Genomic DNA, 24,609 nt, shown 5'->3' on the forward strand with positions numbered 1-24,609 from the left:
AACGAAACAGCTAAGAAACTCCCACCGGGGAATCGTGGGGAAAGAAGCATTTAAGTCTCCATGAAGTCTTGTAAAAGAGACAGCCAGCAACTTGGTCGAGGTCACAGCAAACGCTGTGGGGCCCGAGCGCATCGGCTCCCTCCGCCTGGAGCCCCTGCGGGCCCCGGAGCGCAGCCCCCGACGCCCACGCACGGCACGTGCGGCTGGCGCGTCCCCCCTGCGGCCCCTTTCCCCACGGGCGGCGGCAAGCTGGGCTCACGAGGCTCCTCCTCCGCATTAGCTGGAGAGCCACCGCCCGGACCTCCCCGAGCCCTCGGCCGGGCGCCACGCGGCGTCCACCCCAGCGGAAGGCGCTCCCGGGACTGGCGCGTTGGGTCCGCATCCTGCCGCCTCCCGTCCGCCCCCGCGGCCCTCGGAGCCGCAGACCGGCTCCCGCCGCCCCGGCCCTCTCTCTAGGTGGCCACCCCCCCTCCGCCGGGACCCGGGCGGGAGCGGGGGCGCCGCGCGCTGTCACCGCCCGCGCGGCCGCGCAACCGCAGCTGCGGCCGCGGACGGTTGGGCGCTAGGGCGAGCCGCCGGGTGCGAGCAGCCGTCGCGTCGCCGTGGGAGCCTGGCCGCCGAGATGGGCTCCACGCCCGGGCTGCCGACGCCGGGGTCCTCGTTGGTCCTGCGGGTGTCCTTCGTGGACGTGCATTCTGAGATCGTCCCCGTGCAGCTCTGGGGGCTGGTGGGCGAGCGGCGGGACGAGTACCTGCGCTTGAGCCAGGAGATCCAGAAAGCGGCAGCCACGCGCGGCCTGGGGGGGTTGGGCGGCACAGCGGCTCTGCCCGGCGAGCTGTGCCTGGTGCAGGTGGGGCTGCTGTGGCACCGCGGCCGCGTTCTCAGCCGGCAGGGCCCGGAGAGCCGCGTCTTCCTGCTGGACGAGGGCCGCACCCTCACGGCCGACGCGGGCTCGCTGGTGCCCGGCCGCAGCGAGTTCTTCCACCTGCCTTCGGAGGTGCTGGGCTGCGTGCTGGCGGGTCTGGTGCCCGCGGGTGGCGGCGGGGGCGAGTCCCAACTCTGGTCGGCCAGCGCCTTGGACTTCCTTAGCAACTTGCAGGGCCAGGAGTTGCAGGGGCGGGTCCTAGACGTGCTTCTCCCTCACCGCCTGGTCTTCCTAGAGGTGCCCTCTCTCTTCCAGAGGATGCAAGAACTTGGCCTGGCCCGGCAGGTACCCCACAGCCTCTTCCGCTCGCTACTCAAACGTTACCTCCCAGCGGCCTCCGCTGGCCTGGGCTCGGGGGACGTGGTCTTGCAGCGAGTCCTGCCCAAGCCAGAGCAGCCCGGCCTGGATTACTTCTATCCGCAGCTGCAGCTGGGCGTGACGGAGCCTGTGACGGTGACTCAGGTGTGCCATCCCCACCGCATTCACTGTCAGCTCCGGAGCTTCTCGCAGGAGATCCACCGCCTCTCTGAGAGCATGGCCCACGTATACCGGGGCTCCACGGGGACGGAGGATGAGAACTGCACCAGTGTCACTGGGGAAGGCGGGGAGGAGAGCCCAGACAAGCCGGGCTCCCCGTGTGCGTCCTGTGGTTTGGATGGGCATTGGTACAGGGCGCTCTTGCTCGAGACTTTCCGGCCCCAGCGCTGTGCCCAGGTGCTTCACGTAGACTTTGGCAGGAAGGAGCTAGTGAGTTGCAGCAGCCTGCGCTACTTGCTGCCTGAATATTTTCGAATGCCCGTGGTGACCTACCCCTGTGCTTTGTATGGGCTCTGGGACGGCGGCAGAGGCTGGTCTCGGTCACAGGTGGGCGACCTGAAGGCCCTGATACTGGGCCAAGTAGTGAGTGCGAAGATTGAATTTTACTGTTCCTTCGAGCATGTGTATTACGTCACCCTGTATGGAGAAGATGGGCTCAATCTTAACTGTGTATTCGGCGTACAGTCCTGTTGTTTAGCTGACCAGTTCCTGCAGAGCCAGGGGACAGGGGAAAAGGAGGAGGAGGGGGAGGAACCGGAAACAGCCCTTCACTGTCAGTCCCCTGCTGAAGACGTGGGTGAAGAGCCTTCGCTCCCAGCCTTAAGACGCATCAGTTTAAAAACGAATGCTTTCTACGACGCCCGGGTAGAGTTTGTTAAAAATCCCTCCGAGTTTTGGATTGGGTTGAGGAAACACAGTGGCACCTTCAGCAAGCTGACGAGGAAAATGTGCAGTTTCTACTCCTCGGCCGGTAAGCTGGACGGTGTGGCTTTGAAACCAAAGCCCGATGGCCTCTGCTGTGTCAAATGGAAAGAAAATGGTTATTACCGGGCGATGATCACCAGATTAGATGACCAGAGTGCGGATGTATTCCTAGTCGACCGCGGCAATTCAGGAAACGTAGACTGGCGTGACGTGCAGATGCTGCTTCCTCAGTTTACACGGCTCCCCGGGTTGGCTCTGGGGTGCACGCTGGCTGATATTTCGCCTTTGGCAGAAACTTGGAGCCAGGAGGCAATTTCCTTTTTTAAAAAGACTGTGCTCCACAAAGAATTAGTTATCCATGTCCTTGATAAGCGGGATAACCAATACGTTGTGGAGATTCTTGATGAATCAAGAATAGGGGAAGAAAACATTAGTAAGGTGATTGCTCAGGCTGGATATGCCAAGTATCAGGAATTCGAAACAAAGGAAAATATTCCTGGATGTGCCTACCTCCCAGGGCATGTTAGTGCTGAGGCTAACAAAGTATCTTCTGCCGGGAAGGAAGAAGTAGAACAGAAAGCCAAGAGAGATAAAACTACATCTGATTCAGAAGCCTTGACTGACACAGGAGTTGTTACAAATGTTTCAACTGGACAAGTTGTGCAGGAAAAGGAGCAGAGAGTGTCTGTTTATGCTCCTCTTATACAGACTTTCTTGGAAATTAAACCAGGCTCTTCTTGTAAAGCAGAGATAACAGTGGGAAGTACAGTAGAAGTCAGAGTGTCTTATGTTGAAACCCCTGGCCATTTCTGGTGCCAGCTGACCAGGAACATGCAAGGACTTAAAACTCTCATGTGTGATATTCAGGACTATTGCAAGAATACCCCCACTCCTTACCAGGGAACCACTCCCGCCTGTTTGGCAAAGCGAACGGTAAATGGGAAGTGGTCCAGAGCTCTGATCAGGGAAACACAGTCCTCAGAGCGTGTCCAAGTAGTATTTGTAGACTATGGAGACAAGGATACAGTGTCTGTGAAGAATATTTGTTCAATTACTGAAGAGTTTCTCGAAGTTAAGGCTCAGGCTTTTAGGTGCAGTCTTTATAATTTAATTCAACCAACCAGTCAAAATCCTTTTGCCTGGGGTAAAAAGGCAGTAAAAGTTTTCAGTGAATTTGTAGGTGCTGCGTGGGAGGACAACCTAGAGTTAAAGTGCACCATATTCGCTGTCGCTTCAACAGGCGATGAGGAGCTGTTCTATACCGTGGATTTGCTGACACCCTTTCAGAGCGCAAGCCGTATCTTGGTGGAAAAGGGACTCGCAAGACCCATAGAACTTCCGAGTCCACTGGGGTTCCCTCTTCAGCTGCGTTCTTACTACTATTCGACGCATGATGTGAAAATTGGAAGCGAAGAATCAGTGTATATAACACACGTTGATGACCCTTGGACATTTTATTGCCAGTTGGGGAGAAATGCACATATTTTAGAACAGCTGTCCAGTTCTATTATACAATTGAGTAAAACTTTGCTGAATGTAAAAAAGTCCCCCTTGGTCCCTGGAGCCTTGTGCCTTGCCAAGTATACCGATAGGAATTGGTATAGGGGGATAATGATAGAAAAGTGCCCCAATAGAGTCTTTTTTGTTGATTTTGGGAACATTTATGTGGTACCAAATGATGATCTGCTTTTAATACCTGGTGATACATGTGATGATGTCTTGTTTTTGCCCATGCAAGCTGTTAAATGTTCATTATCTGATATTCCTGATCATGCACCAGAAGAAGTTACAATGTGGTTTCAGGAGATTACTTTAGATAAGCCATTGAAGGCTGTGGTCGCAGCAAAAGATCCAGATGGAACACTGATTGTAGAACTATATGATGACAGTATTCAAATTAATGATAATGTTAATGAGAAGTTAGCGCTACTTGGTTACAAAGGTGGGAAAAGAAAACAGGATGAAAGTGAAGTACTGTCTACAACAAAAACTCGTGATGTAAGAAAGGACAATACGAAGTTGTCAGCTAGGGAGCGTTTAAGCGAATCAGTAGAAGACAAATTCTACAATACGGAGATCTTGGCAGAACCACACAAACCTAAGATCAGCTCAGCATGTAAGGAACTCAAGTTTTCACAAAGTTCAACAAAGACAAACTTAGTCACTCAACATGAGGACTCTGCAGATTATAAAAACAGCGATGTGTCTTCATTAACAACAGAAAAGAAGGAAGGAAGTTTTGCTGAGGCGCCACTTTTGGAAGTCACAAAACTAGAATCCACTCCTTCAGAGAGAAAAACAAGAGACTCATACAACAAAGATTTGCCTCTAAAACTTTCTGAGTTCCCTCAGAAGACTATAATGCCTGGCTTTGAAACAACTGTGTATGTGTCTCATGTAAATGACGTTTCCGACTTTTATGTCCAACTAACAGAAGACGAAGCAGAGCTTAACCATCTTTCGGAGAGACTAAATGATGTTAGTACAAGGCCCGAATGTTATGCAGGTCCGCCTTTGCAAAGAGGAGATATAGTGTGTGCCATTTTTCCAGAAGACAATCTATGGTATCGTGCTGTGGTTAAGGAACAACAACCCAATAACCTTCTCTCTGTACAGTTTATAGATTATGGCAATGACTCTGTGATTCATGCTAACAAGACAGGTAAACTTGACCTCATTAATGCACTGTTACCAAGATTGGGCATCCACTGCTCCCTAGGGGGACTTTGGAGTCCTGAGACTTTGAACTGCAGAGAAATGATGCGTTACTTTTCCCAAAGGACAGAGGAGGCTCAAATAAGATGTGAATTTGTTAAATTTCAAGACAGATGGGAAGTTATTCTTGCTGACGAGCATGGGATCATAGCAGAAGATATGATGAGCAGATACGCTTTCCGCGAACGACCTGAAATAGGACCTTCTCCCCAAATATTTCATGGCGCCTTTTCAAGGTCTGCCAACAAAGCACACACGGACACTTCAGTATTTCTTAACTGGTACAATCCAAAGATGAAAGTGATAAGAGCGTATGCCACTGTGGTCGACGGACCTGAATATTTTTGGTGTCAGTTTGCTGATACTGAGAAACTGCAGCATTTGGAAGCAGAAGTACAAACTGCGGGAGAACAGGTAACAGACTGGAGGAGTTGTACCCAGTGTCTTCACGTTGGAGATCCTTGCGTAGTGAGACACAGAGAAGATGGGCATTACTACAGGGCACTGATCACCGATGTGTGTGAGGATTATTGCGTATCCGTCAGGCTCGTGGACTTCGGAAACACTGTAGTGTCCGTGGACCCCAAAGCGCTCCGGACCATCCCTCCTGAACTTCTGCTGGTTCCTATGCAAGCCTTTCCGTGTTGTCTCTCAGGATTTAACGTTTCAGAGGGTGTGTGCCCTCCAGAGGGAAACGACTACTTTTATGAGATAGTAACAGAGGATGTGTTGGAGTTAACAGTATTAGAAATCAAAAAGGATGTTTGCGATATCCCGTTAGCAATTGTTGACTTAAAAAGCAAAGGAGAAAGTATTAATGAGAAAATGAAAAAATATTCTAGGACTGGCATTAGGAACAGCAATCTGCCCTATAAGAAAAATGGGCCTGGGATAAAGGGGGCTCTGGGATCCCCCAGCCCTGATGTTGGACTTAAGAAACTGATTAGTAAAGCTGGACAAGAGAAAACACTGTATGTGGAACCACAGACAGATGAGCTCTTGGAAAGAATTGGAAAGGACTTAAACATGATGGAAACCAAACCAAATAAATTCTGTGACCCTGAAACCGACAACATTTTTGAAGCGTTCGAAAGCCCACGCAAACATAAAATTGGCACTGAGGTACCGGAAGGTAAAGTAGGGTGCCATTTGGTCGACCGAGCCAAGTTTGAGAATACATACCTGATTCCAGGATTGAACACGCTACTACTGCGTGCCAGGGACACAAAGGAGACATTGGAACTGAATGCACTTGAGGTGCCGCTTTCCCCTGATGATGAATCAAAAGAATTCGTGGAGCTAGAATCCATGGAGTTACAGCATTCTCCAGTCGGGGATGAAGAAGAAGAAGAGTCAGGCCTGGTGCCTCCAGTCTCACCCCTCCCCCAGGGCTGTGACACTGAAGTCACCCTGGAGCCATTCACAGTGCAGCTGCCCCTCCTCTGTGAGGCCGAGAAAGAGCCAGAGCTAGAATTACCTGCAGCCCAGCTGGGTCTGGAATCCATAGATGCTGAGGACACGAGAATGTCAGGGTGTGTGGAATGTTTCGATGACCAGCATAGGTTGCCAGTGCATCTACCTGGAAAGACTTGTGATCCCAAAAAGCAGATCGAAATGAATACATGTAAACGATTTTCAGAATATAAAAACAGAGATGCCATTTCCTCATTGATGCCTTTGTTCTCTGAAGAAGAATCTAGAGATGGGGAGAAACCCAGTGTTTTACCAGACCATGTCTCAGGTATGTGAATATTTTTTTGTTCACTCTCATTTAAGTTTAACTTAGTGTCTTTCAAAATTACTTACTTGCCTTGAAGAAAAAATTATACTTATTTGAATTGTTAAATTAATAGGGGGTGATTAAAACCTGAAAATAGAATCTGAGTTGGAGGGTATTTTTTTTCACTTTTTAAAATATATTTTATTGATTATGCTGTTACAGTTGTCCCATTCCCCCCCCCACTTATTCCCCTCTGCCCTGCACACCCCCTCCCACCCACATTCCCCCACCCCCTTAGTTCACGTCCATGGATCATACATACAACTTCTTTGGCTTGTACATTTCCTATACTATTCTAAACCTCCCCCTGTCTATTTTCCCTATATTTATGCTACTTATTCCTTGTACCTTTTCCCTCACTCCCCCTGCCATTTCTGTGATTCTGTTCCTGTTCTAGTTGTTTGATTAGTTTGTTTTAGTTTAGTTTTGTTTTTATGTTCAGTTGTTGATAGTTGTGAGTTTGTTGTCATTTCACTGTTCATATTATTGATCCTCTTCTTTTTCTTAGATAAGACCCTTTAACACTTCATATAATAAGGCCTTGGTGATGATGACCTCCTTTAACTTGACCTTATCTGGAAAGCACTTTATCTGCCCTTCCATTCAAAATGAAAGCTTTGCTGGATAGAGTAATCTTGGATATAGGTCCTTGCCTTTCATGACTTGGAATACTTCTTGCCAGCCCCTTCTTGCCTGTAAGGTCTCTTTTGATAAATCAGCTAATAGTCTTATGGGAACTCCTTTGTAGGCAACTGTGTCCTTTTGTCTTGCTGCTTTTAAGATTCTCTCCTTATCTTTAATCTTGGCTGATGTAATTATGATGTGCCTTGGTAGGTTCCTCTTTGGGTTCAACTTCTTTGGGACTCTCTGAGCTTCCTGGACTTCCTGGAAGTCTATTTCCTTTGCCAGATTGCAGAAGTTCTCCTTTATTTTTTCAAATAAGTTTTCAATTTCTTGGTCTTCCTCTTTTCCTTCTGGCACCCTTATGTTTGGGATGTTGGAACGTTTAAAGTTGTCCCAGAGGTTCCTAAGCCTCTCCTCATTTTTCTGAATTCCTGTTTTTTGATTCTGTTCTAGTCGAATGTTTATTTCTTCCTTTTGTTCCAAATCATTGATTGGAGTCCCAGTTTCCTTCCCTTCACTGTTGGTTCCCTGTACATTTTTCTTTATTTCACTTTGCATTGCCTTTACTTATTCCTCTATTTTGAGACCATCCTCAACCATTTCTGTGAGCATCCTGATTACCAGTGTTTCGAACTCTGTATTTGATAGGTTGGCTATCTCTTTGTCACTTAGTGGTTTTTTTTTTCCTTGTGTTTTGATCTGTTCTCTGATTTGGGCCATATTTCTTTGTCTTGCTGCACCTACTACGTTGTAAGGGGAGGAGCCTTAGGTGTTCACCAGGGTGGGGCAATCCAGGGCACTGTGTTGTGGTGTTATATGTGGGGGAAGAGTCAGAGAGGGAACAGTGCAGCTTGCTTGGCTCTCACCCCACTTTCTGTCACTCCTTCCACTATCCACAAGCATATTGGGCTGTTTTGTTGCTGATTCCTTGGTGGGTGGGTTTGTGTACATTCTAGGACCCTGTGGATCTCTCCAACAAACTCTCCTGTGAGGCTGGGTGTTTCTTCCACTGCCATAATCCCCACAGGTTTTTAGAGTCAGAAGTTTTGAGGCTTACTCTTCCCATGCTGGAACCCTGGGATGTGCGGTCTGTCTCGCTCCCCAGTTGTTGCTCCCGGTTTATCCACACAGAAACGTGGGACCTCCAGCCGCCACCTTGCTGTATGTCCTCTCCACCCACTGCCCGTCTCCACCCCTCCTACAGGTCTGGATGAATGTTTCTTCTTTAACTCCTTGGCTGTCGGATTTCCATACAGTTCAATTTCCTGGCCGTTCTTGTTGTTTTTTATTTTAAAGTTTTTGTTGTCCTTCTTTTGGTTGTGCAAGGAGGCAAAGTATATCTACCTACACTTCCATCTTGGCCAGAGGTTTGAATTACTTTGTGTTTAAAAACAGAATGCATAAAATGGGTCTCCAAAAAGTAATCGTATTAAAATGTAAACAAAACATATTTCAAATAAAGAGGTTATTTTTTATGGTAAGTTTAAAAGAAAAACATAGCATTTCTTTGCCAAGCACTTCTGTAGGCATGAATTGATGATAGGGATCATTTTAGCAGAGTTTTCAAATTTAACTGTTTTGTTTCATGCATATGCCTTGCCATTCATTTAGAATTCCTTAAACAAAAATTTGACGTAGGGAGCCAAGTCAAATATTAATTAAAAAGTTAACATTCAGGAGTAAAATATTGATGAATATTTATTTTCACTAACTCTTCTGTAAATTATTATTACTGTTACTTTCTTAGCTGTTTAATAAGATTTAAAAGTTAGACAAGATGGCTAACTTTTAATTTTTTATAATCAATGTAAGACTTTTTAATAATTTTTATAGTATTAAATTTGAGCCATTGTACAAAATAGAGAAAACAATAGACTAAGGAGAATCACCATAATTGCACCACCAAGAAATAGCCATGGTTAATGCCATAGTGTACTTCTTATCTGTCGTCTTTCTCCCCTGTGTATATTGATTTACATAGAGCTAAAAAAACTAGAGATCATTCTATCTACAGTGTCCAATGCTGCATTTCGATCTCTTAATATACTTTCAAAATATTTTAATTCCATAGTATGTCATCCTGTGGATATATGATCATTTGTTCAAAAATTACACGAGATCCTTAGTCCTCACTATTACATTTTATAATCAAAAACAACAGCTTTGTGATAAGATTGTCTGTTCATTTGCGATATGCTGCTTTGCTATAGAAATGGTTATTGTAACAACCGTAGACCACACCGTGTGTGACAATAATACCCAGCACTGAGTAGTAACTTTTCATGTTAGAATCAGACTCATATCCTTTAAAACTACCACACGTTGTGGTTTGTTTTGTTTTGTTTGTTGAAAGTGGTAAGGAATTACACGGGCAGGGGCCCTGGAAGACTCTAAAATAGAATCAGGAAAGATGACAGACTTACGCCATGTCGCGGCATACACAATGCTGGTTATATAGGGACAGCAAAGGCTGGTTGGGAAGACGCTTTGCTTGTGCACGTCCAGCATTAAGGAGTTAAGGGGTGTGCATTGAGTCCTACTCTGTTCGATCCGGCAGCTCAACCGGAGAACACCTGCACCCTGAAAGGATTTACTGTGGGATCCAGATGTGTTGTGTGGTCAAGACGCACGTGGTCTGAATGTGAGGTTTTGGAAATAGCCGAAGAGGGCACAAAGGTGAGTAAAGTTGAAATACTTTATCTCAAAATGTTCTTGCAGACCATTAAGGAAGTTTTATCAAATGAGAAAATGCAGTTGAACAGAGGTTTACCTGTTCATCCCCCCTCATATTTGGATGCAGTGCGAAAATCATTTTAAAAGTTCAAAGATAAACATCCTAGCAAGAAATTAGCTTAGGCTCCTTCATCTCTCTTACCCCTGACACCTAATCAGTGTCCAAGTTCTACACTCTCCGCTTCTTATCTGTTAGTAAAAACTTTTTACGTATCCTGCCACTGCCTTGGTTAAGTCCCTCATTTCGTAGCCAGATTACTCTAATAACCTTCTACTTGGCTTACTTCTCGTCTTCCTTCAATTGATTCTTCACACTGCCAGTGTGAAGCTTGTCCAATGCCAACCTGACTACATCATCTATACTACATCAGTGTAAAAGTTCTTGGGGACTTGCAGTTGATTGTGTTTCTCCAGTGATCTGAAAACCACTTGTGTCGGAACCACGGCGTGTGTTACTCGCAGATTTCTGGGCTGGGTCCTGGCTGGCTGATTCAGGACTTCAGAGTGTAGGACCAGGACTGTGTGCATTCTTATGCCATTAAAATTTGAGAGCCACAGTCTAGAATAGAAACGCTCATCAACATGGCCTGGTCCTCCAGGGTGAAGTTGCAATGTACCTCTCCAGCCTTCGGTCTTACTGCTCTGTGTTTGGTACCTTATGCCAGGTGAACTCCCACTGCTTGATTTCTCTTAGACATACTATTCTGCGAGGCTCCTCTGTGACATTTAGTAATACAGTTCTGTCTGTCTGTATTCTGTCCCCTTCCCAAACTGGTTAATTGGCACTTGGAGGTGGACAAAGGGGCTGGAGTGGGGTAGATGAGGACATCTGTATTAGTGTTAACAATAAAAATAAAAGTAAAAAAAATAAAAGATTTACTGCAGCCATTGCCTCTCCCAGGAAGCATTCAGTTGCATTTTTTTCTAAATTGCTCCATCTCTTTCCCCCTCCCCCTACCAAAACAGCTTTAAATCCACTTCATATTTCTATACCTCCTGCTGCAGAAGTCTATACTTCCTACATTGTATTGTAATTATCTGCTTAGAGGTCTGTTTCTCCACCAAATTTTGAACTTGCTGAGATCCAAATTTTATCCATGTTTGATCTCCAGGACTGCTCAATATACGTTCTTCTGAACCGCAGTACCATTGAGTTGCAACAGAATATTGAAATTTAATAAAATCATTTTCCTTGCTTTTTAAAGCATTTCATTGTTAAAAGGATTGCTAGGGTACAAAAATCATTTACACTTTTTCTAAACTACCAATTAAAATGTTCTTTTTCCTTTGGTAGGTTTTGAACCTGTCAGACGGTGTTGAGGAGACAGTGAGCCCCAAGAACATCTGGAATAGCACACCCAAACTGGGTAGGAGCCCGTCTGAAGTTCGGAGTTATGTAAATGGTAATGAACGAGAGCGTTGTCCTTCCTTTCGAAAGATGACAGACTATTTCCAAAGACTTGTGTTTAGGAATAATGGAAAGAAAAAAATGCTAATGTTGTAATAACAGTGAAAACAGCAATGACCGAGTCAGTGTGGCCCAACCACATGCCACACGTCCCTTTGGGCCAGCTTGTCGTTAATGTTTTACTCCCTGACTTTGGGGACTGAAACAGTGAAAATTGTTTGCTGTCCATGACCTTCCTAAGATGTGTTTGAAGCAGGAAATCTGGGAAAACGGCCAAGTTAAAGAGGAGAAAGTATTAATTACCTGTAACATATCCATCCAAAGCTAAACAGATTGATCAATGTGATTTTCTTTTACAGTTTTTCTGATTCTATGGGCTATATCATTTACATATTTTGAACATAGTTGATTTCAGTCCACATACAGTTTTATATTTTGTTCTTTACTTAAGATTAGAAGCTGAGAAATTTCCCATGCCATTATAATATGGCTAGGCATTTGAGTTTATCTTGTTTGGAGTTTGATGAACTTCTTGCTTCAGAATCTCTGTCCAGTAGTTCCCACGTCTGGTCGTCTCAGGGTTTGCATCTCCTGGTTGTCTTGAGAAATGGTTAGCTTTTCCTGGATGGTTCTTTGTATGTTGAGTAATTTGGTATTATATCCTAAGTGTTTTGAATATTACGTTATGAGACTTTGGCTCCTGTTAAAATCTTTTAGAAAAGCTTGAAGTTTCTGTTTTGGCAGGTGATCAACCCAGTTAAGTTCATACCACACGCTCTGCCTCTCCTTCGGTGATTGGTGGTCCCGGTGTCCGGTTAGTTTACAAAGTCTTCGCTGAGATGTCCGGGTCTGCCCAGGACACTAGGGTTAGTCTGGGACTTGCACAGTGGTTTCTCTAGCCGTTCGGGCGTTAAAGACTTTGCTGTGCTTACTTGGTTCTGTTCTGTTCCGCGGTGACCTTGGGACTTATTTCAGTTCATGTAAAGTAGTACCAGGGGTTCAAATTTTCTAATTCCTTTCCTGCCCTAGATTTTCCTCTACACTTTCAGACTCCAGGGGTCCTCTTCTACCCAGCTCTTAGAGATCAGTCTTTTTCCTAGTCCTCTGGCTGGAAAGCATGTTCCTGGCACGGTTTTCCCTCGGAGCTGCCATGCGGCCCTGCGTGATGGAGCCTGTCTTGGAATGAAGCAGGGAGAGGAGAGGAAAAACAATCCCCTCCCCACACTCTTCAGATAACAGAGGGTCCTGTTCCCAGTTTCAGGGCCAGAGGCTCAGCTCAGTTTTAGGTGCCTGCTCTGCAGGGACGGGAGCTGCTCTCAGCACCAGGCCAGAAGAGAAAACGGAGAAAGAGTGAAGGGATTTCCCCCCCCCACTCGCCCCCCCACCGTCTTCCTCACCCCCGACAGTGACCAGGGGGGCCTCTTTTTCCAATCCGCTGGCTAGAAGTAGGGCATTTCTCTCAGAGTTTTGCTGTCCATTCAGCCAGACAGCTCTGATTTAGTCCAGCCTCAGGTCAAAAGTAAGAAAAAAAGAAAGAAAAAAGTAGGACAAGGAAGGATAAAAGGAAAGAAAAGAACTGTGAAACTGACCCATTACATGGTGTTATTCAGGTTCTGACTTCAGTCCTCACTGTACCTGTCCCTGTTCACTTTTCAGAAGCCACAGGTTGTTGCTCTTTGTGCTCATTGCAGAATTTTTTAGTCTCAATCTTGGCTGAAACTCAAAGGCCGTAACTGTATAACATGACATGACATTAATGGTCACTAATTTATTAAACCATTTCTCTTTTGTTGGACATTTAGGTCATTTGAGGTCAATGAGAACATCATTATGTTAATTCCATTTTTTTGTTTACTTGCCAAAAATAATAACCCGTTTCACTTATATTGCATTAGTATTTACTAAAACTTTCTTTTACATTCTGATCTTTTCCATTTATTGATTTTCAAGAATCCACAGACAGATACATAGATAAATAGGATTCCATTTGGATAAACTACCCCATTCCTGCCAAATAGAAGAGAATCATTTAAGAAAATTTAAAGAGTTCATAAAATAATATCAACAAAACTACCTCTGGCTTTAAGCCTATTAGCAAATATAGAAACTAGTGTGAATAAGGCTTTACTTTTTATTTGGTTCTTAATGAGATGTAAGTGACCCTTCCCTCAAATTGGAAGAAACTCTTAGATACAGATGCTTTTCTACAATTGAGCTGGTGCTTTTCCTTGTAAAGTGAATATTGTGAGGCACTAAATTATAGAGGACTGTTTTTTTTTTTGTGATAAGTCACTATGATCTGGGATTCTGTTTATGTTTTTTAGAATTTTTTTCATCTGAGCTAATTTAGTTTACTATAAGGAGATATCTCATGAATTCGTTTCTATACAGACATTATGCTTACACGTGATGCCATTAGGTGTTGAAAAGAATCTAGGGGAACTATTCCTCTTCATTGTCTTTAATAAAGCATCTCTGTGAGTCTCACCATGGATAATGTGTTTGCACGGCAGCCTTTGAACAATGCCCCGAGCACCAGAGTCTGGGAACTTGGGAGCTAAAACTTGGAGAAGGGTCCTGTACGCTCTGTGATGAGTGCTCCAGGGGAGCTGGTCCAGAGGCCTGAGTAGCTGAAGAGTAGAAAATGTCCTCGAGGTGATTCTTCACTATCAAATCCGACTGTCATACAGTTTAAAGGATCGCTTTTTGTTGTTTGCCATTTTTCTGGTTTGCCTACGATCACCTGCCTGATTTTAATTATTTTGTGCCTGCAGTGAAGACCAGGTTGTCACCCAAAGGTCCGTTTTGTTAGGCCGTAGTCCAAACAGCGGAGAAAGATCTTTCCTTCACGTTGTTGAGTGATACCACCATTAAAGGTGACTTTTGGTTGTAAAACAGATCGCCAGATCTTAAATATACCATTACCAGGAGTCCTCAGACAAAAATGGTTTATTAATTTCCATGGACATTAGTAGTAAAAAAACCAACACTTCAGCTGAAAGTGTTAAAGAAGCAGGCTAAATAACCAAGAAGAAGATTTCTTGAAATATCATAGGGAATGTGTTTGTTGATTGAATTAATATGGAAAGTTAGATTGTGAATCTGACAAATTCATATGTTAAAGGATTTTCTCAGTGTGAATTAGCTTATATGTTCAGATCATCTATGTATGTTAAACGATCTCTTGGAATTCCTTGCAGGATTTTAATTTTATATACATGATACAGTTCCGTTCTTTGGAAGTTCCTGCTTGTTGCATGATATGTTCATAAGCAGCACACTGGTTCTTAGAATTGAGCAAATGGAGAATGAAATTAGCTCTTGGTGGCTTCATGTGAAAAACACCCACTACTCAAAGAGAACAGTAGCCTAACTGCCTCTCAGCCTTGTTAACATCATTCAAGCAAAATAGAAAATACGCAGCTGTGTGATATTTAGAGAAACATTGATAATAGGTGCTGTGAGAGCCAAAATACTAAAAAAATAGAAAACATTTTTGTAGTAATAATTCTCTGTAGTAATTAGAATACTCACCTGCCCCCTTTCCTCATTTTTGGAGGACATTAAGTTTGTTTGGTAAATGATCGTGTTGGGTTTTTTTAATCTTTTTCAACCTGACGTTTCTCTCTTCATTCAGAAAAGGGGGCTGGAGGTGATGCAGACTCCGTGGCGGATCCCTGGCATCTGGACCAACAGAGTGTTGAACAAACTGAGAGCGTGGATCACAGGAAGTTCTCACTTTTTGAAGAATCTGATGTGTGTTGACGACAAAGTAGATCTCGAGCTGACCATGCAGTGTATTTATAGCCATATTGCTGAACGTATAGAGATTGGGGATCTTTATTTTGCTAGCCAATTAGTGTGCTAAGTCACATTTCCAAAAAAAATGTGTTTTGGTTTGTGTTGAATATAGTGTTTAAATTAAAATAGAAAAGCATAGGTTTATCACAAAGTTATTATAGAATGCTACTTAGGATGATGGTTTTGTAACTCCTTTCAGAAATTTTGTTTCCAAAGCTTTGTCCTTTCTGTCTAGTGAAATGTTTTGACTGATAGTCTGTTTGAGTTTGGAAGTATTCTAATATGACACAATATTTGAATAAAGTTTATCCTTAAAGGTGCAGTGGTCTCGCTTCATTAAAAGTGGAATAGAATTTTGGAATATCAGTGGTAACAGAACCACAATGCTCCAGTTGGGGAGAACATGACAATATTAAATGTTAGTTCTACATTTAGTCCCTCTGCTGATACTTTAAATGCATTTTTTAAACTTAATCCTCAATTTTAAAGTGCATATTAATATTTTCCACATTTACAGGTGAGGAAAAGTAAAACTTTTTTAGAGAAGTTCAGTAACTCGCCTAAGGTGACAGAGCTAGAGGCTTGATCAAACTGGACCCACCAAGCTTCAAAGTCCACACTTTTCAAACCACGGGTTTTTACCGGTGGTGGCGTGTAAAGCACAGATCCCAGTTTTGAGAAACATACCTTAGTTGTATATTGCTAACCATATAGTGCTCTAGGCAGGTTATGTACCTTTGATCCTTGCTACTCCTCTTCTGTGAAATGGGGATAATAAATCCCTTCTTGCGGTGTTTTTAAGATTATACCTAATTTATGTGAAGTACCTGGGAAAGAGTAGGCGTTCAGTAAATGTCCCCTTCTGTCCCCTGAAGGACACCCAGTGTACACTCTGCTAGGTGTTGGGGTTTTTAGCCGTAACTCAGTGGATCCTGTTGGCAGCCGCGTCCCCCTCTCTGCAGCAGCACGTGCCACCAGCAAAGGACTTTGACGATGTGCCACCGAATGGACAGCAGTACAGTTGGAACGGCCACCCATTTCCAAGGTGAGGTGCGCACGTGTGAGTGGGGAAGGGGTGTCTGCGTGGGAAACGGCATCAGGCTCTGAAGCCTAGTGGCAGTAGAACTGAGAACCTTGAAAGCTGGGCATAATTTCAATAAACAGAAAGGAGACAGTTTTGCACTAAATGTAACTGAGGAAGACAAGTATATGGCTTGTTCCTGAGATTATGACAAGTTACGTTTGGCTGTATGCGTAGGAGATGTAGTTGTGAATTACTGGGAGAAAAAGAGAAGACGCTTTAGAGTAAGATTATAGAAAGCTTTCAGTTTCATGCCGAGGCGATTGATCTCTTTTTTAAACTTGCTAAACTGAATGGCTAGGATAGGAGAAACCAAATTTCTCAGAGTGAGTGATTTTGTACCTTAAAACATTAAGACAGGCCTGAAGTGCCAGTCCAGAACACACAGTTGCTTACTAACTGGGCAGAAAGGACAGGGATGGAATAGTTACAGTGAGCCCAGCTCGCTTACCAGGCCCTGGTCATCCCTGCTCACAGAGGCTCAACTAAACCCAACTGTGGAGACGCCGTAGGAACAAGGCCAGGCTTAGACCACACTCTCTGCTCGTTGGAGTTACTTTTTATACCCTTGAGAAACCAGAAAACAGACTCCTGGACATAGAGGTGCATAATTTTTTAAGGTATCTTTTTTCCTTCCATGTATTGTGATACTATACTTCCAGTACTACCTATAGCATTAAAAAAATCATTAAATAAAACGAATTGGAAAATAAAGCAGTTAAAAGTAGTTTTGAACGTTTTCTTTGTTATCTTAGCTTTTGGGAGAACAACTGATGTGTTACGTAGCTGGAATCTCTGCCATGTTATGCACCTTGATTTAGAAGTAGAATCCACCACAGAGAAACCACTAAAGCAAGACAAATCACCCACTTTCTTTAATCTGCTGCCCTTGCCCCGTCTCCAGTGTTTTCACACTTGTCCACACCCCACTTAGTCACCATATTCACACCGGGGAGTCACTAAGCCAGGAGTAAAGCAAGGGCTTCTTTGTTGCTCAGTCTGGTTTCTCCAACCATGAACAACAAGCAAAGGGAAGTGCCGTCAAATTCTACCTAGAATACTATGTGGCTAAAACACAATTCTACTGCTCATAATAGAAAAATGAGGCCAAAAAAATCTGTTTTTATTATCTTTTTAAGGAGCGTTATGTCCTCACAATGTTTCATTGGCACTGTGCCTGTTTTAGTATCATTGTTCATTAAAGTAATGTAAAAACAGTTATTAACTTGATACTTGAAAAACAAGGATCATTTTAGTAAAAGGTAAAATTAAGGCTGGTGTGGTTTTTATATATTGCGGTCTCTCTTTACACTTAGAAACCCAAAACTTTCGCTGTGACCTAAGATTGAAGTTCTCCATGGATTGTAATGGACACTCAATAACGCTACATTTTCTTGTGGAGATAGGAAATTAAAACAAAAAAACCTCTAAGTATCAGTCACTGTTATGGTATAGCCTACATTTTAAAATACGAGTTTATTGAGAAAATACATTAAAATCACACAACACACATTTCAGACAGTTTTAAAATACGACTTTTTTTAAAAAGCACTTTTAATCCGCAGTGTGTGTGTCAATTCCCGTGGAGTTCTGTAGAGGGCCGTGTTGGTTGCTTGTGTCAATATTGGTCCCTGGAATAAGGTGTTCATCCTCCCCTTCAATCAAATAATCCCACTTATCAAAATCCTTCTCCAGTCCTATAAAATATAAATGTTAAAAACATTACACTTCCGAGAGTATTAACAGTTGCTTGCCATTAGATGGCATCATAGCATCACAAGTTACACAATCTGTACAATGATCTTTGAGACGGGTATCCTGTGCCCAGTTGCCCAGTGGCTTCAGCGGCTCCATCTGAAGGAGATGGGACTGAGGCACGTGATCAGTATCCTCAGCACGGAAGTCCACCCAGTGTTCCAGGAAGACTGTTAGCTTTTCAACAGGTAGACTTACTGTCTGAAATACGTGTAAGTTATGCAATGCAGCAAAATTAATTTCTCAAAGTTTGGGTTCTAAACTGACTGACTCTGTTACATTATAAACTGTTGGAAACTGTTAACGTGAACTAGTGCTGTATAAAGACAGACAGTTTGGCCCTGAGGGTCATCTGGTTTATGGCATGAAAAAAACATTAGTGTCTTACCTAAATGCTTTTGTAAGAATGCTAATGAAGCTTTATTGGTAAGGTCAAGAGCTAAATTTGAATCTATATCTCCTTTTAATGTGAATAGGTGTCCAGTTACTTTGCCAGTTGCAAAAGTGAAGTCAGCAAAATTCTGATGGACCGCACCCCTGAAAGATAACGAGACATTTACAAATCACATTGTTTGATAAAAATTTTACTCAGAATTAGGGTTCAGGAAAGATACTGGCCTGGCTGAGTTATTTATCGAAAACCAAGGAAGCAAGACTTAATGATTTGATCTCCTTAGATAAGAACTTGAGGGTCACAAACTGTTCATTTAGGGATCCTAGAATATATTTTGTCCTTCCTTCCAGATAAACAATTCAAAGATTCCAGTTTTGTGTGGCATCTTGCCTTTAGAAGAAATGACTCCAGCTTTTTAGGGGACTAGAATACCCCCAAATTTGAGGAGCTGGAATGTGTCATATGTTCAACTCAGAGCCAGAAGCCTGTTCCCTTACCACCACCACTTGAACTTCGTATCTATTTGACACTAATCAAAACACTGGATTTTTGCCTTGGATTAAGTAGATTAGAAGAACTCTTTTCCTTGTATTTTTTAAATAATAAGCTTCTTACAAATACCGCTATGCTGCACTTTAAATTCACCAACAGCATACCATCGAATAGAATGGCCTTCTTTATTGCTCATTTTCTATTACCTCCAGGACATCTGACACTTGATTTTCTTGCGTTCTTCTCTCTTTGTTTCCCTGACACTGCACCTGCCTCTCTTCCCCTACATTCTGTTCTTTACTGGCTCATCACCTAAATGCAGGCATCTCTCCAGGGTCTATGGTCAGACTGATTCTTTTCTCACCTTGAAGTCTCAACTCCTCCAGAGGTTTCATCCATTGTATAACACACAAGGTCTATACATTTCCAGTCTGTGGCCAGACATGTCTACCCAGACTTCTCAGTGTCAAGCGAAGAAATACCAAGTTTAAAATACATTTTTTGCAGCCTCATTCAGTGCAATTCTTTTTTTTTTCATTTTGCTGCTCTTTATAAACAAACTACCATCCTCTTAGTCATTTCTAACTGAAAATGGAGGCACCTGCTCATGCTTCCCCCACATTCTAACCAAAGCTTGAGAGTCAGCCTCATAAAGTAGTTAGATACAGGGCTGTGAGAGAGCTCGGAGCAGAAACCGGGATGCTACCAACAGCGAGGGACGACCCGAGGAGAAGGAGAGGGGGGTGGGGAGGGACGGAGCAGCCTAAACAGGGGGAGCAGGAAAGAGTAGGGCCGGGTAGCCAGGGGAGGAGAAGTAGGGGTCCTCAGCAATACCGAATGGACGCAGAGAGAAAGGCTGAGACTGCAAATTAGGCTATGGGGCCTATTATAGCCTCGGCGGGCTCAGTTCAGCACACTGGTGGGCATTCAGGAAGCTCCACCGCAGGAGTCAAGAGTAACTGGAAGTGAGGGCGTGAAATATCAAATGTAAGCCATTCTTCCAAGGTTTCTAGCAGAAGCAGAAGAAAGAAGCTAAGTCAGGAAGTAGGGCGGAGGAAAGGTTAGGTGTTCGTACTTTCTCTTTCAGGATTAGACTTGCACACACAAACAAGCTCACTGGAGGCCTCGCCTTACCTATACACCTTTTCTCGCCATCTGTCTAAACCCTCTCTACGCTTCAAGACCCAGTTCCACTCTGACCCCTCCCCAGCAGCCTTTTCTGCCCACCTCCGTGGGAAAAGACCTCTCCATTCTCTGATCTGAAGTCTTTGTTACCTACACCACACCTTTCTTTCCTGCCGTCTCTTCCCCGTGGCAATAAGCCCGGTTTCAGACAGGAAAGGGACGAGTGCTGTCTTCACTGTAACACCCCAAGTGAGTTCGAAACCCTGTTGGGATCCCTTGTTCACGTCCGTGACGTGAGCATATTAATGACACTCAAGGGGACCCCGTTATAGTTTGGGGGGACCCCGTTATAGTTTGGGGGATGTATAAATTCATTTTCTTTTCAAACAGGTAAACACATTGCCGGTCCCCACAGGGAATCTGACTTTCTAAAGAGTTCCTACCCTGCCTGATGATGGAGTCCTTCCCTCTGCCCTGGCCCCCAAAATGTGTCACCTGCTCTTGTAGTGTCACGAAAGCAGCATGGACCCTGGTGGAAATTTTGATTATCAGCATATAAGTGGAATGTAGTAACACTACTCAAAACGTTTGCATTTTAAAAAGAATACGCCTAAATGCACTTGGAACCCGGGAGTTAGTGACATTCTCGCTTACTGAAAGTCTAGACAACACAGTCGATAATTCTATAGTAGCTGATAGCTGTTGCTGTTCACCCAAGTTTCAAGTGTCTGTTTCAGATGCTGAAACACGTGTTTCCATTACCTGATTGTTATCATTTTTCTTTCTTTACCAGGTAAGAAGCATTTTTTCATTTTTATGATATTAGCTGGATATTGGAACCGCTCGGAGTTGATAAAAAAGAGGGGCTGAGAAAACCTGGAATACACTTTCTCATCCGTCGGCAGCATCCACGCATCCAGCGCTATTCCGCACCTGCAGGCGTTCACAGACAACGGTAAAAGGAGGCTGGTTACTCACTGGCCAACACACGGGACTTCCGAATAACGCTGGGACTGCTGGACACCACCGCGCCGGTTCATTAGGGGCTTCCTTACTCGTGCTGTGCTTCCTGTGAGGCGGGGACATGGGGAGCTTTGCAAGGGAGCAGCCGTGGAATTATGTACTCATTTTCTTTAGGAGCCATTTAGGAATTGCAACCTTTCAAATGATATATGATCTTCAACATTTTTATTCGTTTGCATATTATTTTCAAAGTAAGTTTTGGGTAAGTAGTGGTTTCTTCAAAATTGCGGGTGTCTGAAAAAATTCCACGCATGCCCTATTGTTCCTATGTTTCCAGACCCCCTGGATACTCGGTAGTGTATTTATTATACCTGTTTTTAGAGTAACAATGCGAACCGTAGCTTTATGTCTAGAGGTCCTTTACCTGGAAAAGTGTCTGGGCATCGAAGAAAAACATATCCGGCATAGTGCTTCAAAATATAACTAACTTTCTTTTTACAAGTCAGTTTAGCCTACATTTCTTGATCTTTTGGACACTGTTTTATGTCCTAACTGGGATAAAGAATCCCCTTACGCTGAAACAGATTTTAAGAAATGTGAGATGAAATTTCACGACTGATCCTCCCCTTTCTACATGGTGGGCTCTCCATGACTTTGCCAGTCTGGGATGAAGTGGTCCAAGAAGGAAAATATTTCTGCCGTTAGAAGACTGGAGTCTGAGCCTGACTCCCACCCAAATAGCTGTGTAACTTCAGACCTCACTCCAAATTAAAGATGAAAAAAATTGGGGTGGGGTGGAGGGATGGGGAGAAGAGACATATAACTGTAATTGAATAACAATAAAAAAAAATTTTAATTTATTAAAAATACCTTGCCTATTAGGGAAGTCTAGACTATGAGATGTCAATATTATATGACAATCTTTATGTCACAGATAAAATGTGTATATCAAGATGCACTTCCAAGTGAAAACATTAAGCCCTCAAACTGATAAAAATGATGAAAAATATATAGGGGAGGGGGAAAATTTTTAATAGCAGTAAAACACATGGTTTCTGCCTAGGAAAATTCACAGACACCACTTAATGGAGGCAAGAAAATGAACTTGTAAGCCTCAAACGATCCCTTCCTTGGCAAGAATTTGATAAAGTTGTACTTCACGTGGGTTATCCCTCACCCTCTCCCAATAAGCGACTGCTCTCTCTCTGCCTCATTCTCTTACCTGAATCTCTGGTCATCATGAAGAGCCTGAATAACTGCAGCTCCGCCAAAAGAATGTCCAATTATTGCTATTTTATTCCTGTCGATAGAGTCCTGTGTGGAAAAGCATGATGTTAACTCATAACTATTGCAAAGGCTGTCAGAAGAACAGACTAAATGATTTGATGGATCATGCCATTATTATTCAATTCGTGGGCATGGGTATATACCCTGATTTCTTATTTAAAAAATGCACACATATACACATACAGAGTACACTGACATAAATACGTACATAAAAACACACACACACATACATATGTTAAGCATGTGTAAGAGTTCAGAAGTGAACTTAATGGTCTTCCTAGTCTCCCGCACTTGAAACATCAATATCAATGCTGACTTCTCTGTCTCCCCATTTCCTATTTAGTAGTTCATTCACTCCATGAGTATTTACTGAGTACCTGCTCTGTGCCAGGCATTGTAGTCCATTCTTAGTGAGCTCACAGTCTATTGGGGAAGAAAGAGATACAGATGCCCGAGGCAAATACGATGGCGTGGTGCCAAAGCACGGATATGATGGACAGCTAACCTCGTCCGGGGCTGGGCAGTGAGGTGCAAGGAGGCTTCTTTCTGGAGGGGGTGTGGCCTGACTTGAGTTGAAAATCAAGCAGCACTTAGGGTGGGGGGTGAGTCAGGCCAAGGGGACGACATGTACAATGGCATGGAGACAGGAGAGAGTGGCTGGTTGCAGAACAGCAAACACCTCACTGGTTGGAGAACATCCAACACAGGACAACAGACCATCAACTTCTGCTCAAACTCAAGCACTTGTAGTTGCCTCTGCTCCCTGCACTCCACCCTCCACACCCTCTCTTGAATCTTTGTGTATGCTGTTCACTTGGTCTGATATTCTTCCCCGCTCAACATTTGGTCCAAAACTTTTGAACCAACTTCCCAGGATCGAGCTCAAACACATGCAGAAACCATCCGAGGAATTACAGTACTTCTACTGGAGGCGTTAAGATGGACCATGTGAAACCGCCATCTTTGTGGACTCACTGTTGGCAACTTCCTATATAGTTCAACCAAATTACTTTACCTGTAATTTTATTTTTCAGCCCTTTGTCATGCTGTACCTTGTATCAGAGCCGAAAAGCAAACAATAAAGAATGAGGGGACCAGGGGAAAAGGCTTTTTTAACTTACCTTCAGTTGTCGCGTATCAAAATCTAAATCTAAAACATTCTTCACTGGGATTGCAGAAAGAATCATATTGAGAGCTTCAGAACACTCCTTTGCTCTTTGTTGCACCTAATAGCATTATTAGAAGAAGGAAATGACAAAGTACGAAGTTGTAATATTTATTTTAAAGTTTGTATAGAGCTTGTCTGTGGGGAAAACACGGTCAGTTGCGTATCGTCCCGGCAGTGAGAGATCAGGAAACCGCCTGCACAGCGACAGAGGCACCAGCGGCTTTGCAGGGCTCAAACCCTGGCTCTGTCGCTGTCGCACTGTGGGTGACCTCTGATGATTTGCTTAACCTCCCTAAGCTTCCACTTATTGCGTAAGACTGCCCGCCTCGGTGAAATGTGGGTGGGGTTAAACACAGCAACATATGTGAATGATTTTCAACCTTTTTCATCTCATGAGCTAATAACTAAAAGCTAATTACTAAAGCTAATTACTAAAACCCTACGGCCCATGAAAAAAATTTCTTTTGCTGACCTGACAAAAAATAGATAGAATTTTGATTCATTCACACCGGATGGCTACTGGTGTGTTGGCTGATGTCTTTTTAAAAATTTGACAGAAAGGGAAAAGAGGCCAGTGCCCCCGACTACAGAGTCAGGTATGGCATGTTTTTAAAGATCTTGCCGCGCACCGGTTGGTTTCGCTGACATACGGGAAGCACCCACTAGAAAGCTGTCACAGGGTGGAAGCCAGTGTGCTGTATTTCACTTAACCTTCCCAACAGCCCTGTAGGGAAGACACTGTTATTTTTATTTTGTGACAGAGAAAACACGGAAGCAAAAGTAACTTGGCCAAGGAAGTAACGTGTCCAAAGTCACCTGTCTGCAGCGACGGCGCCGGGATTCAAGCGCAGAAAGTAGGATTCTAAGGCCTGGCCTCTTAATACTATTCTGTGCCCTCTCTAGAAGTAGTCTTTCCTATGGGACTATGAATTTATCTTGAGATTGTAAAGTGAGAGGTTCTAATGCAAAACAATTCTGTAAAATCACTGTCACCTCCCAGTATTTTTGCTTGTCTTTGTTCTCACTATGACCCACACTTTCATTAAGGGAATTTTATTCCTCAGAGAATCTTCTGACAGATCTTTGGGGAATGGGAAGTAGGAGTCAGGAGCACAG

The 24,609-nt window shown here is 43.8% G+C and overlaps 2 protein-coding genes across 2 annotated transcripts in view; one reads left to right on the plus strand and one right to left on the minus strand.

Annotated features, from left to right (window-relative positions):
• Positions 1–622: 622 nt before the first annotated feature.
• Positions 623–16,277, plus strand: TDRD6 (tudor domain containing 6). Its single transcript, XM_024558064.2, has 5 exons — positions 623–6,623; positions 9,844–9,962; positions 11,314–11,403; positions 15,065–15,248; positions 16,144–16,277. Exons 1-5 carry the CDS (start codon positions 623–625, stop codon positions 16,275–16,277), a joined length of 6,528 nt encoding a protein of 2,175 aa, XP_024413832.2.
• A 1,476-nt stretch (positions 16,278–17,753) lies between these two features.
• The window catches only part of PLA2G7 (phospholipase A2 group VII), a 29,786-nt gene continuing 22,930 nt past the window's right edge, over positions 17,754–24,609 (minus strand). The window contains exons 8-12 of the mRNA XM_053914291.2: positions 23,447–23,551; positions 22,261–22,352; positions 20,838–21,008; positions 18,453–18,601; positions 17,754–18,006 (exon numbers count right to left, since the gene is read on the minus strand). Of these exons, the coding sequence (XP_053770266.1) occupies positions 17,864–18,006; positions 18,453–18,601; positions 20,838–21,008; positions 22,261–22,352; positions 23,447–23,551 (660 nt within the window). The 3' untranslated portion in view covers positions 17,754–17,863. The remainder of the gene's footprint in view (positions 18,007–18,452; positions 18,602–20,837; positions 21,009–22,260; positions 22,353–23,446; positions 23,552–24,609) is intronic.

Source organism: Desmodus rotundus, chromosome 11, assembly GCF_022682495.2.
Source record: "Desmodus rotundus isolate HL8 chromosome 11, HLdesRot8A.1, whole genome shotgun sequence".
Lineage (NCBI taxonomy): Eukaryota > Metazoa > Chordata > Mammalia > Chiroptera > Phyllostomidae > Desmodus > Desmodus rotundus.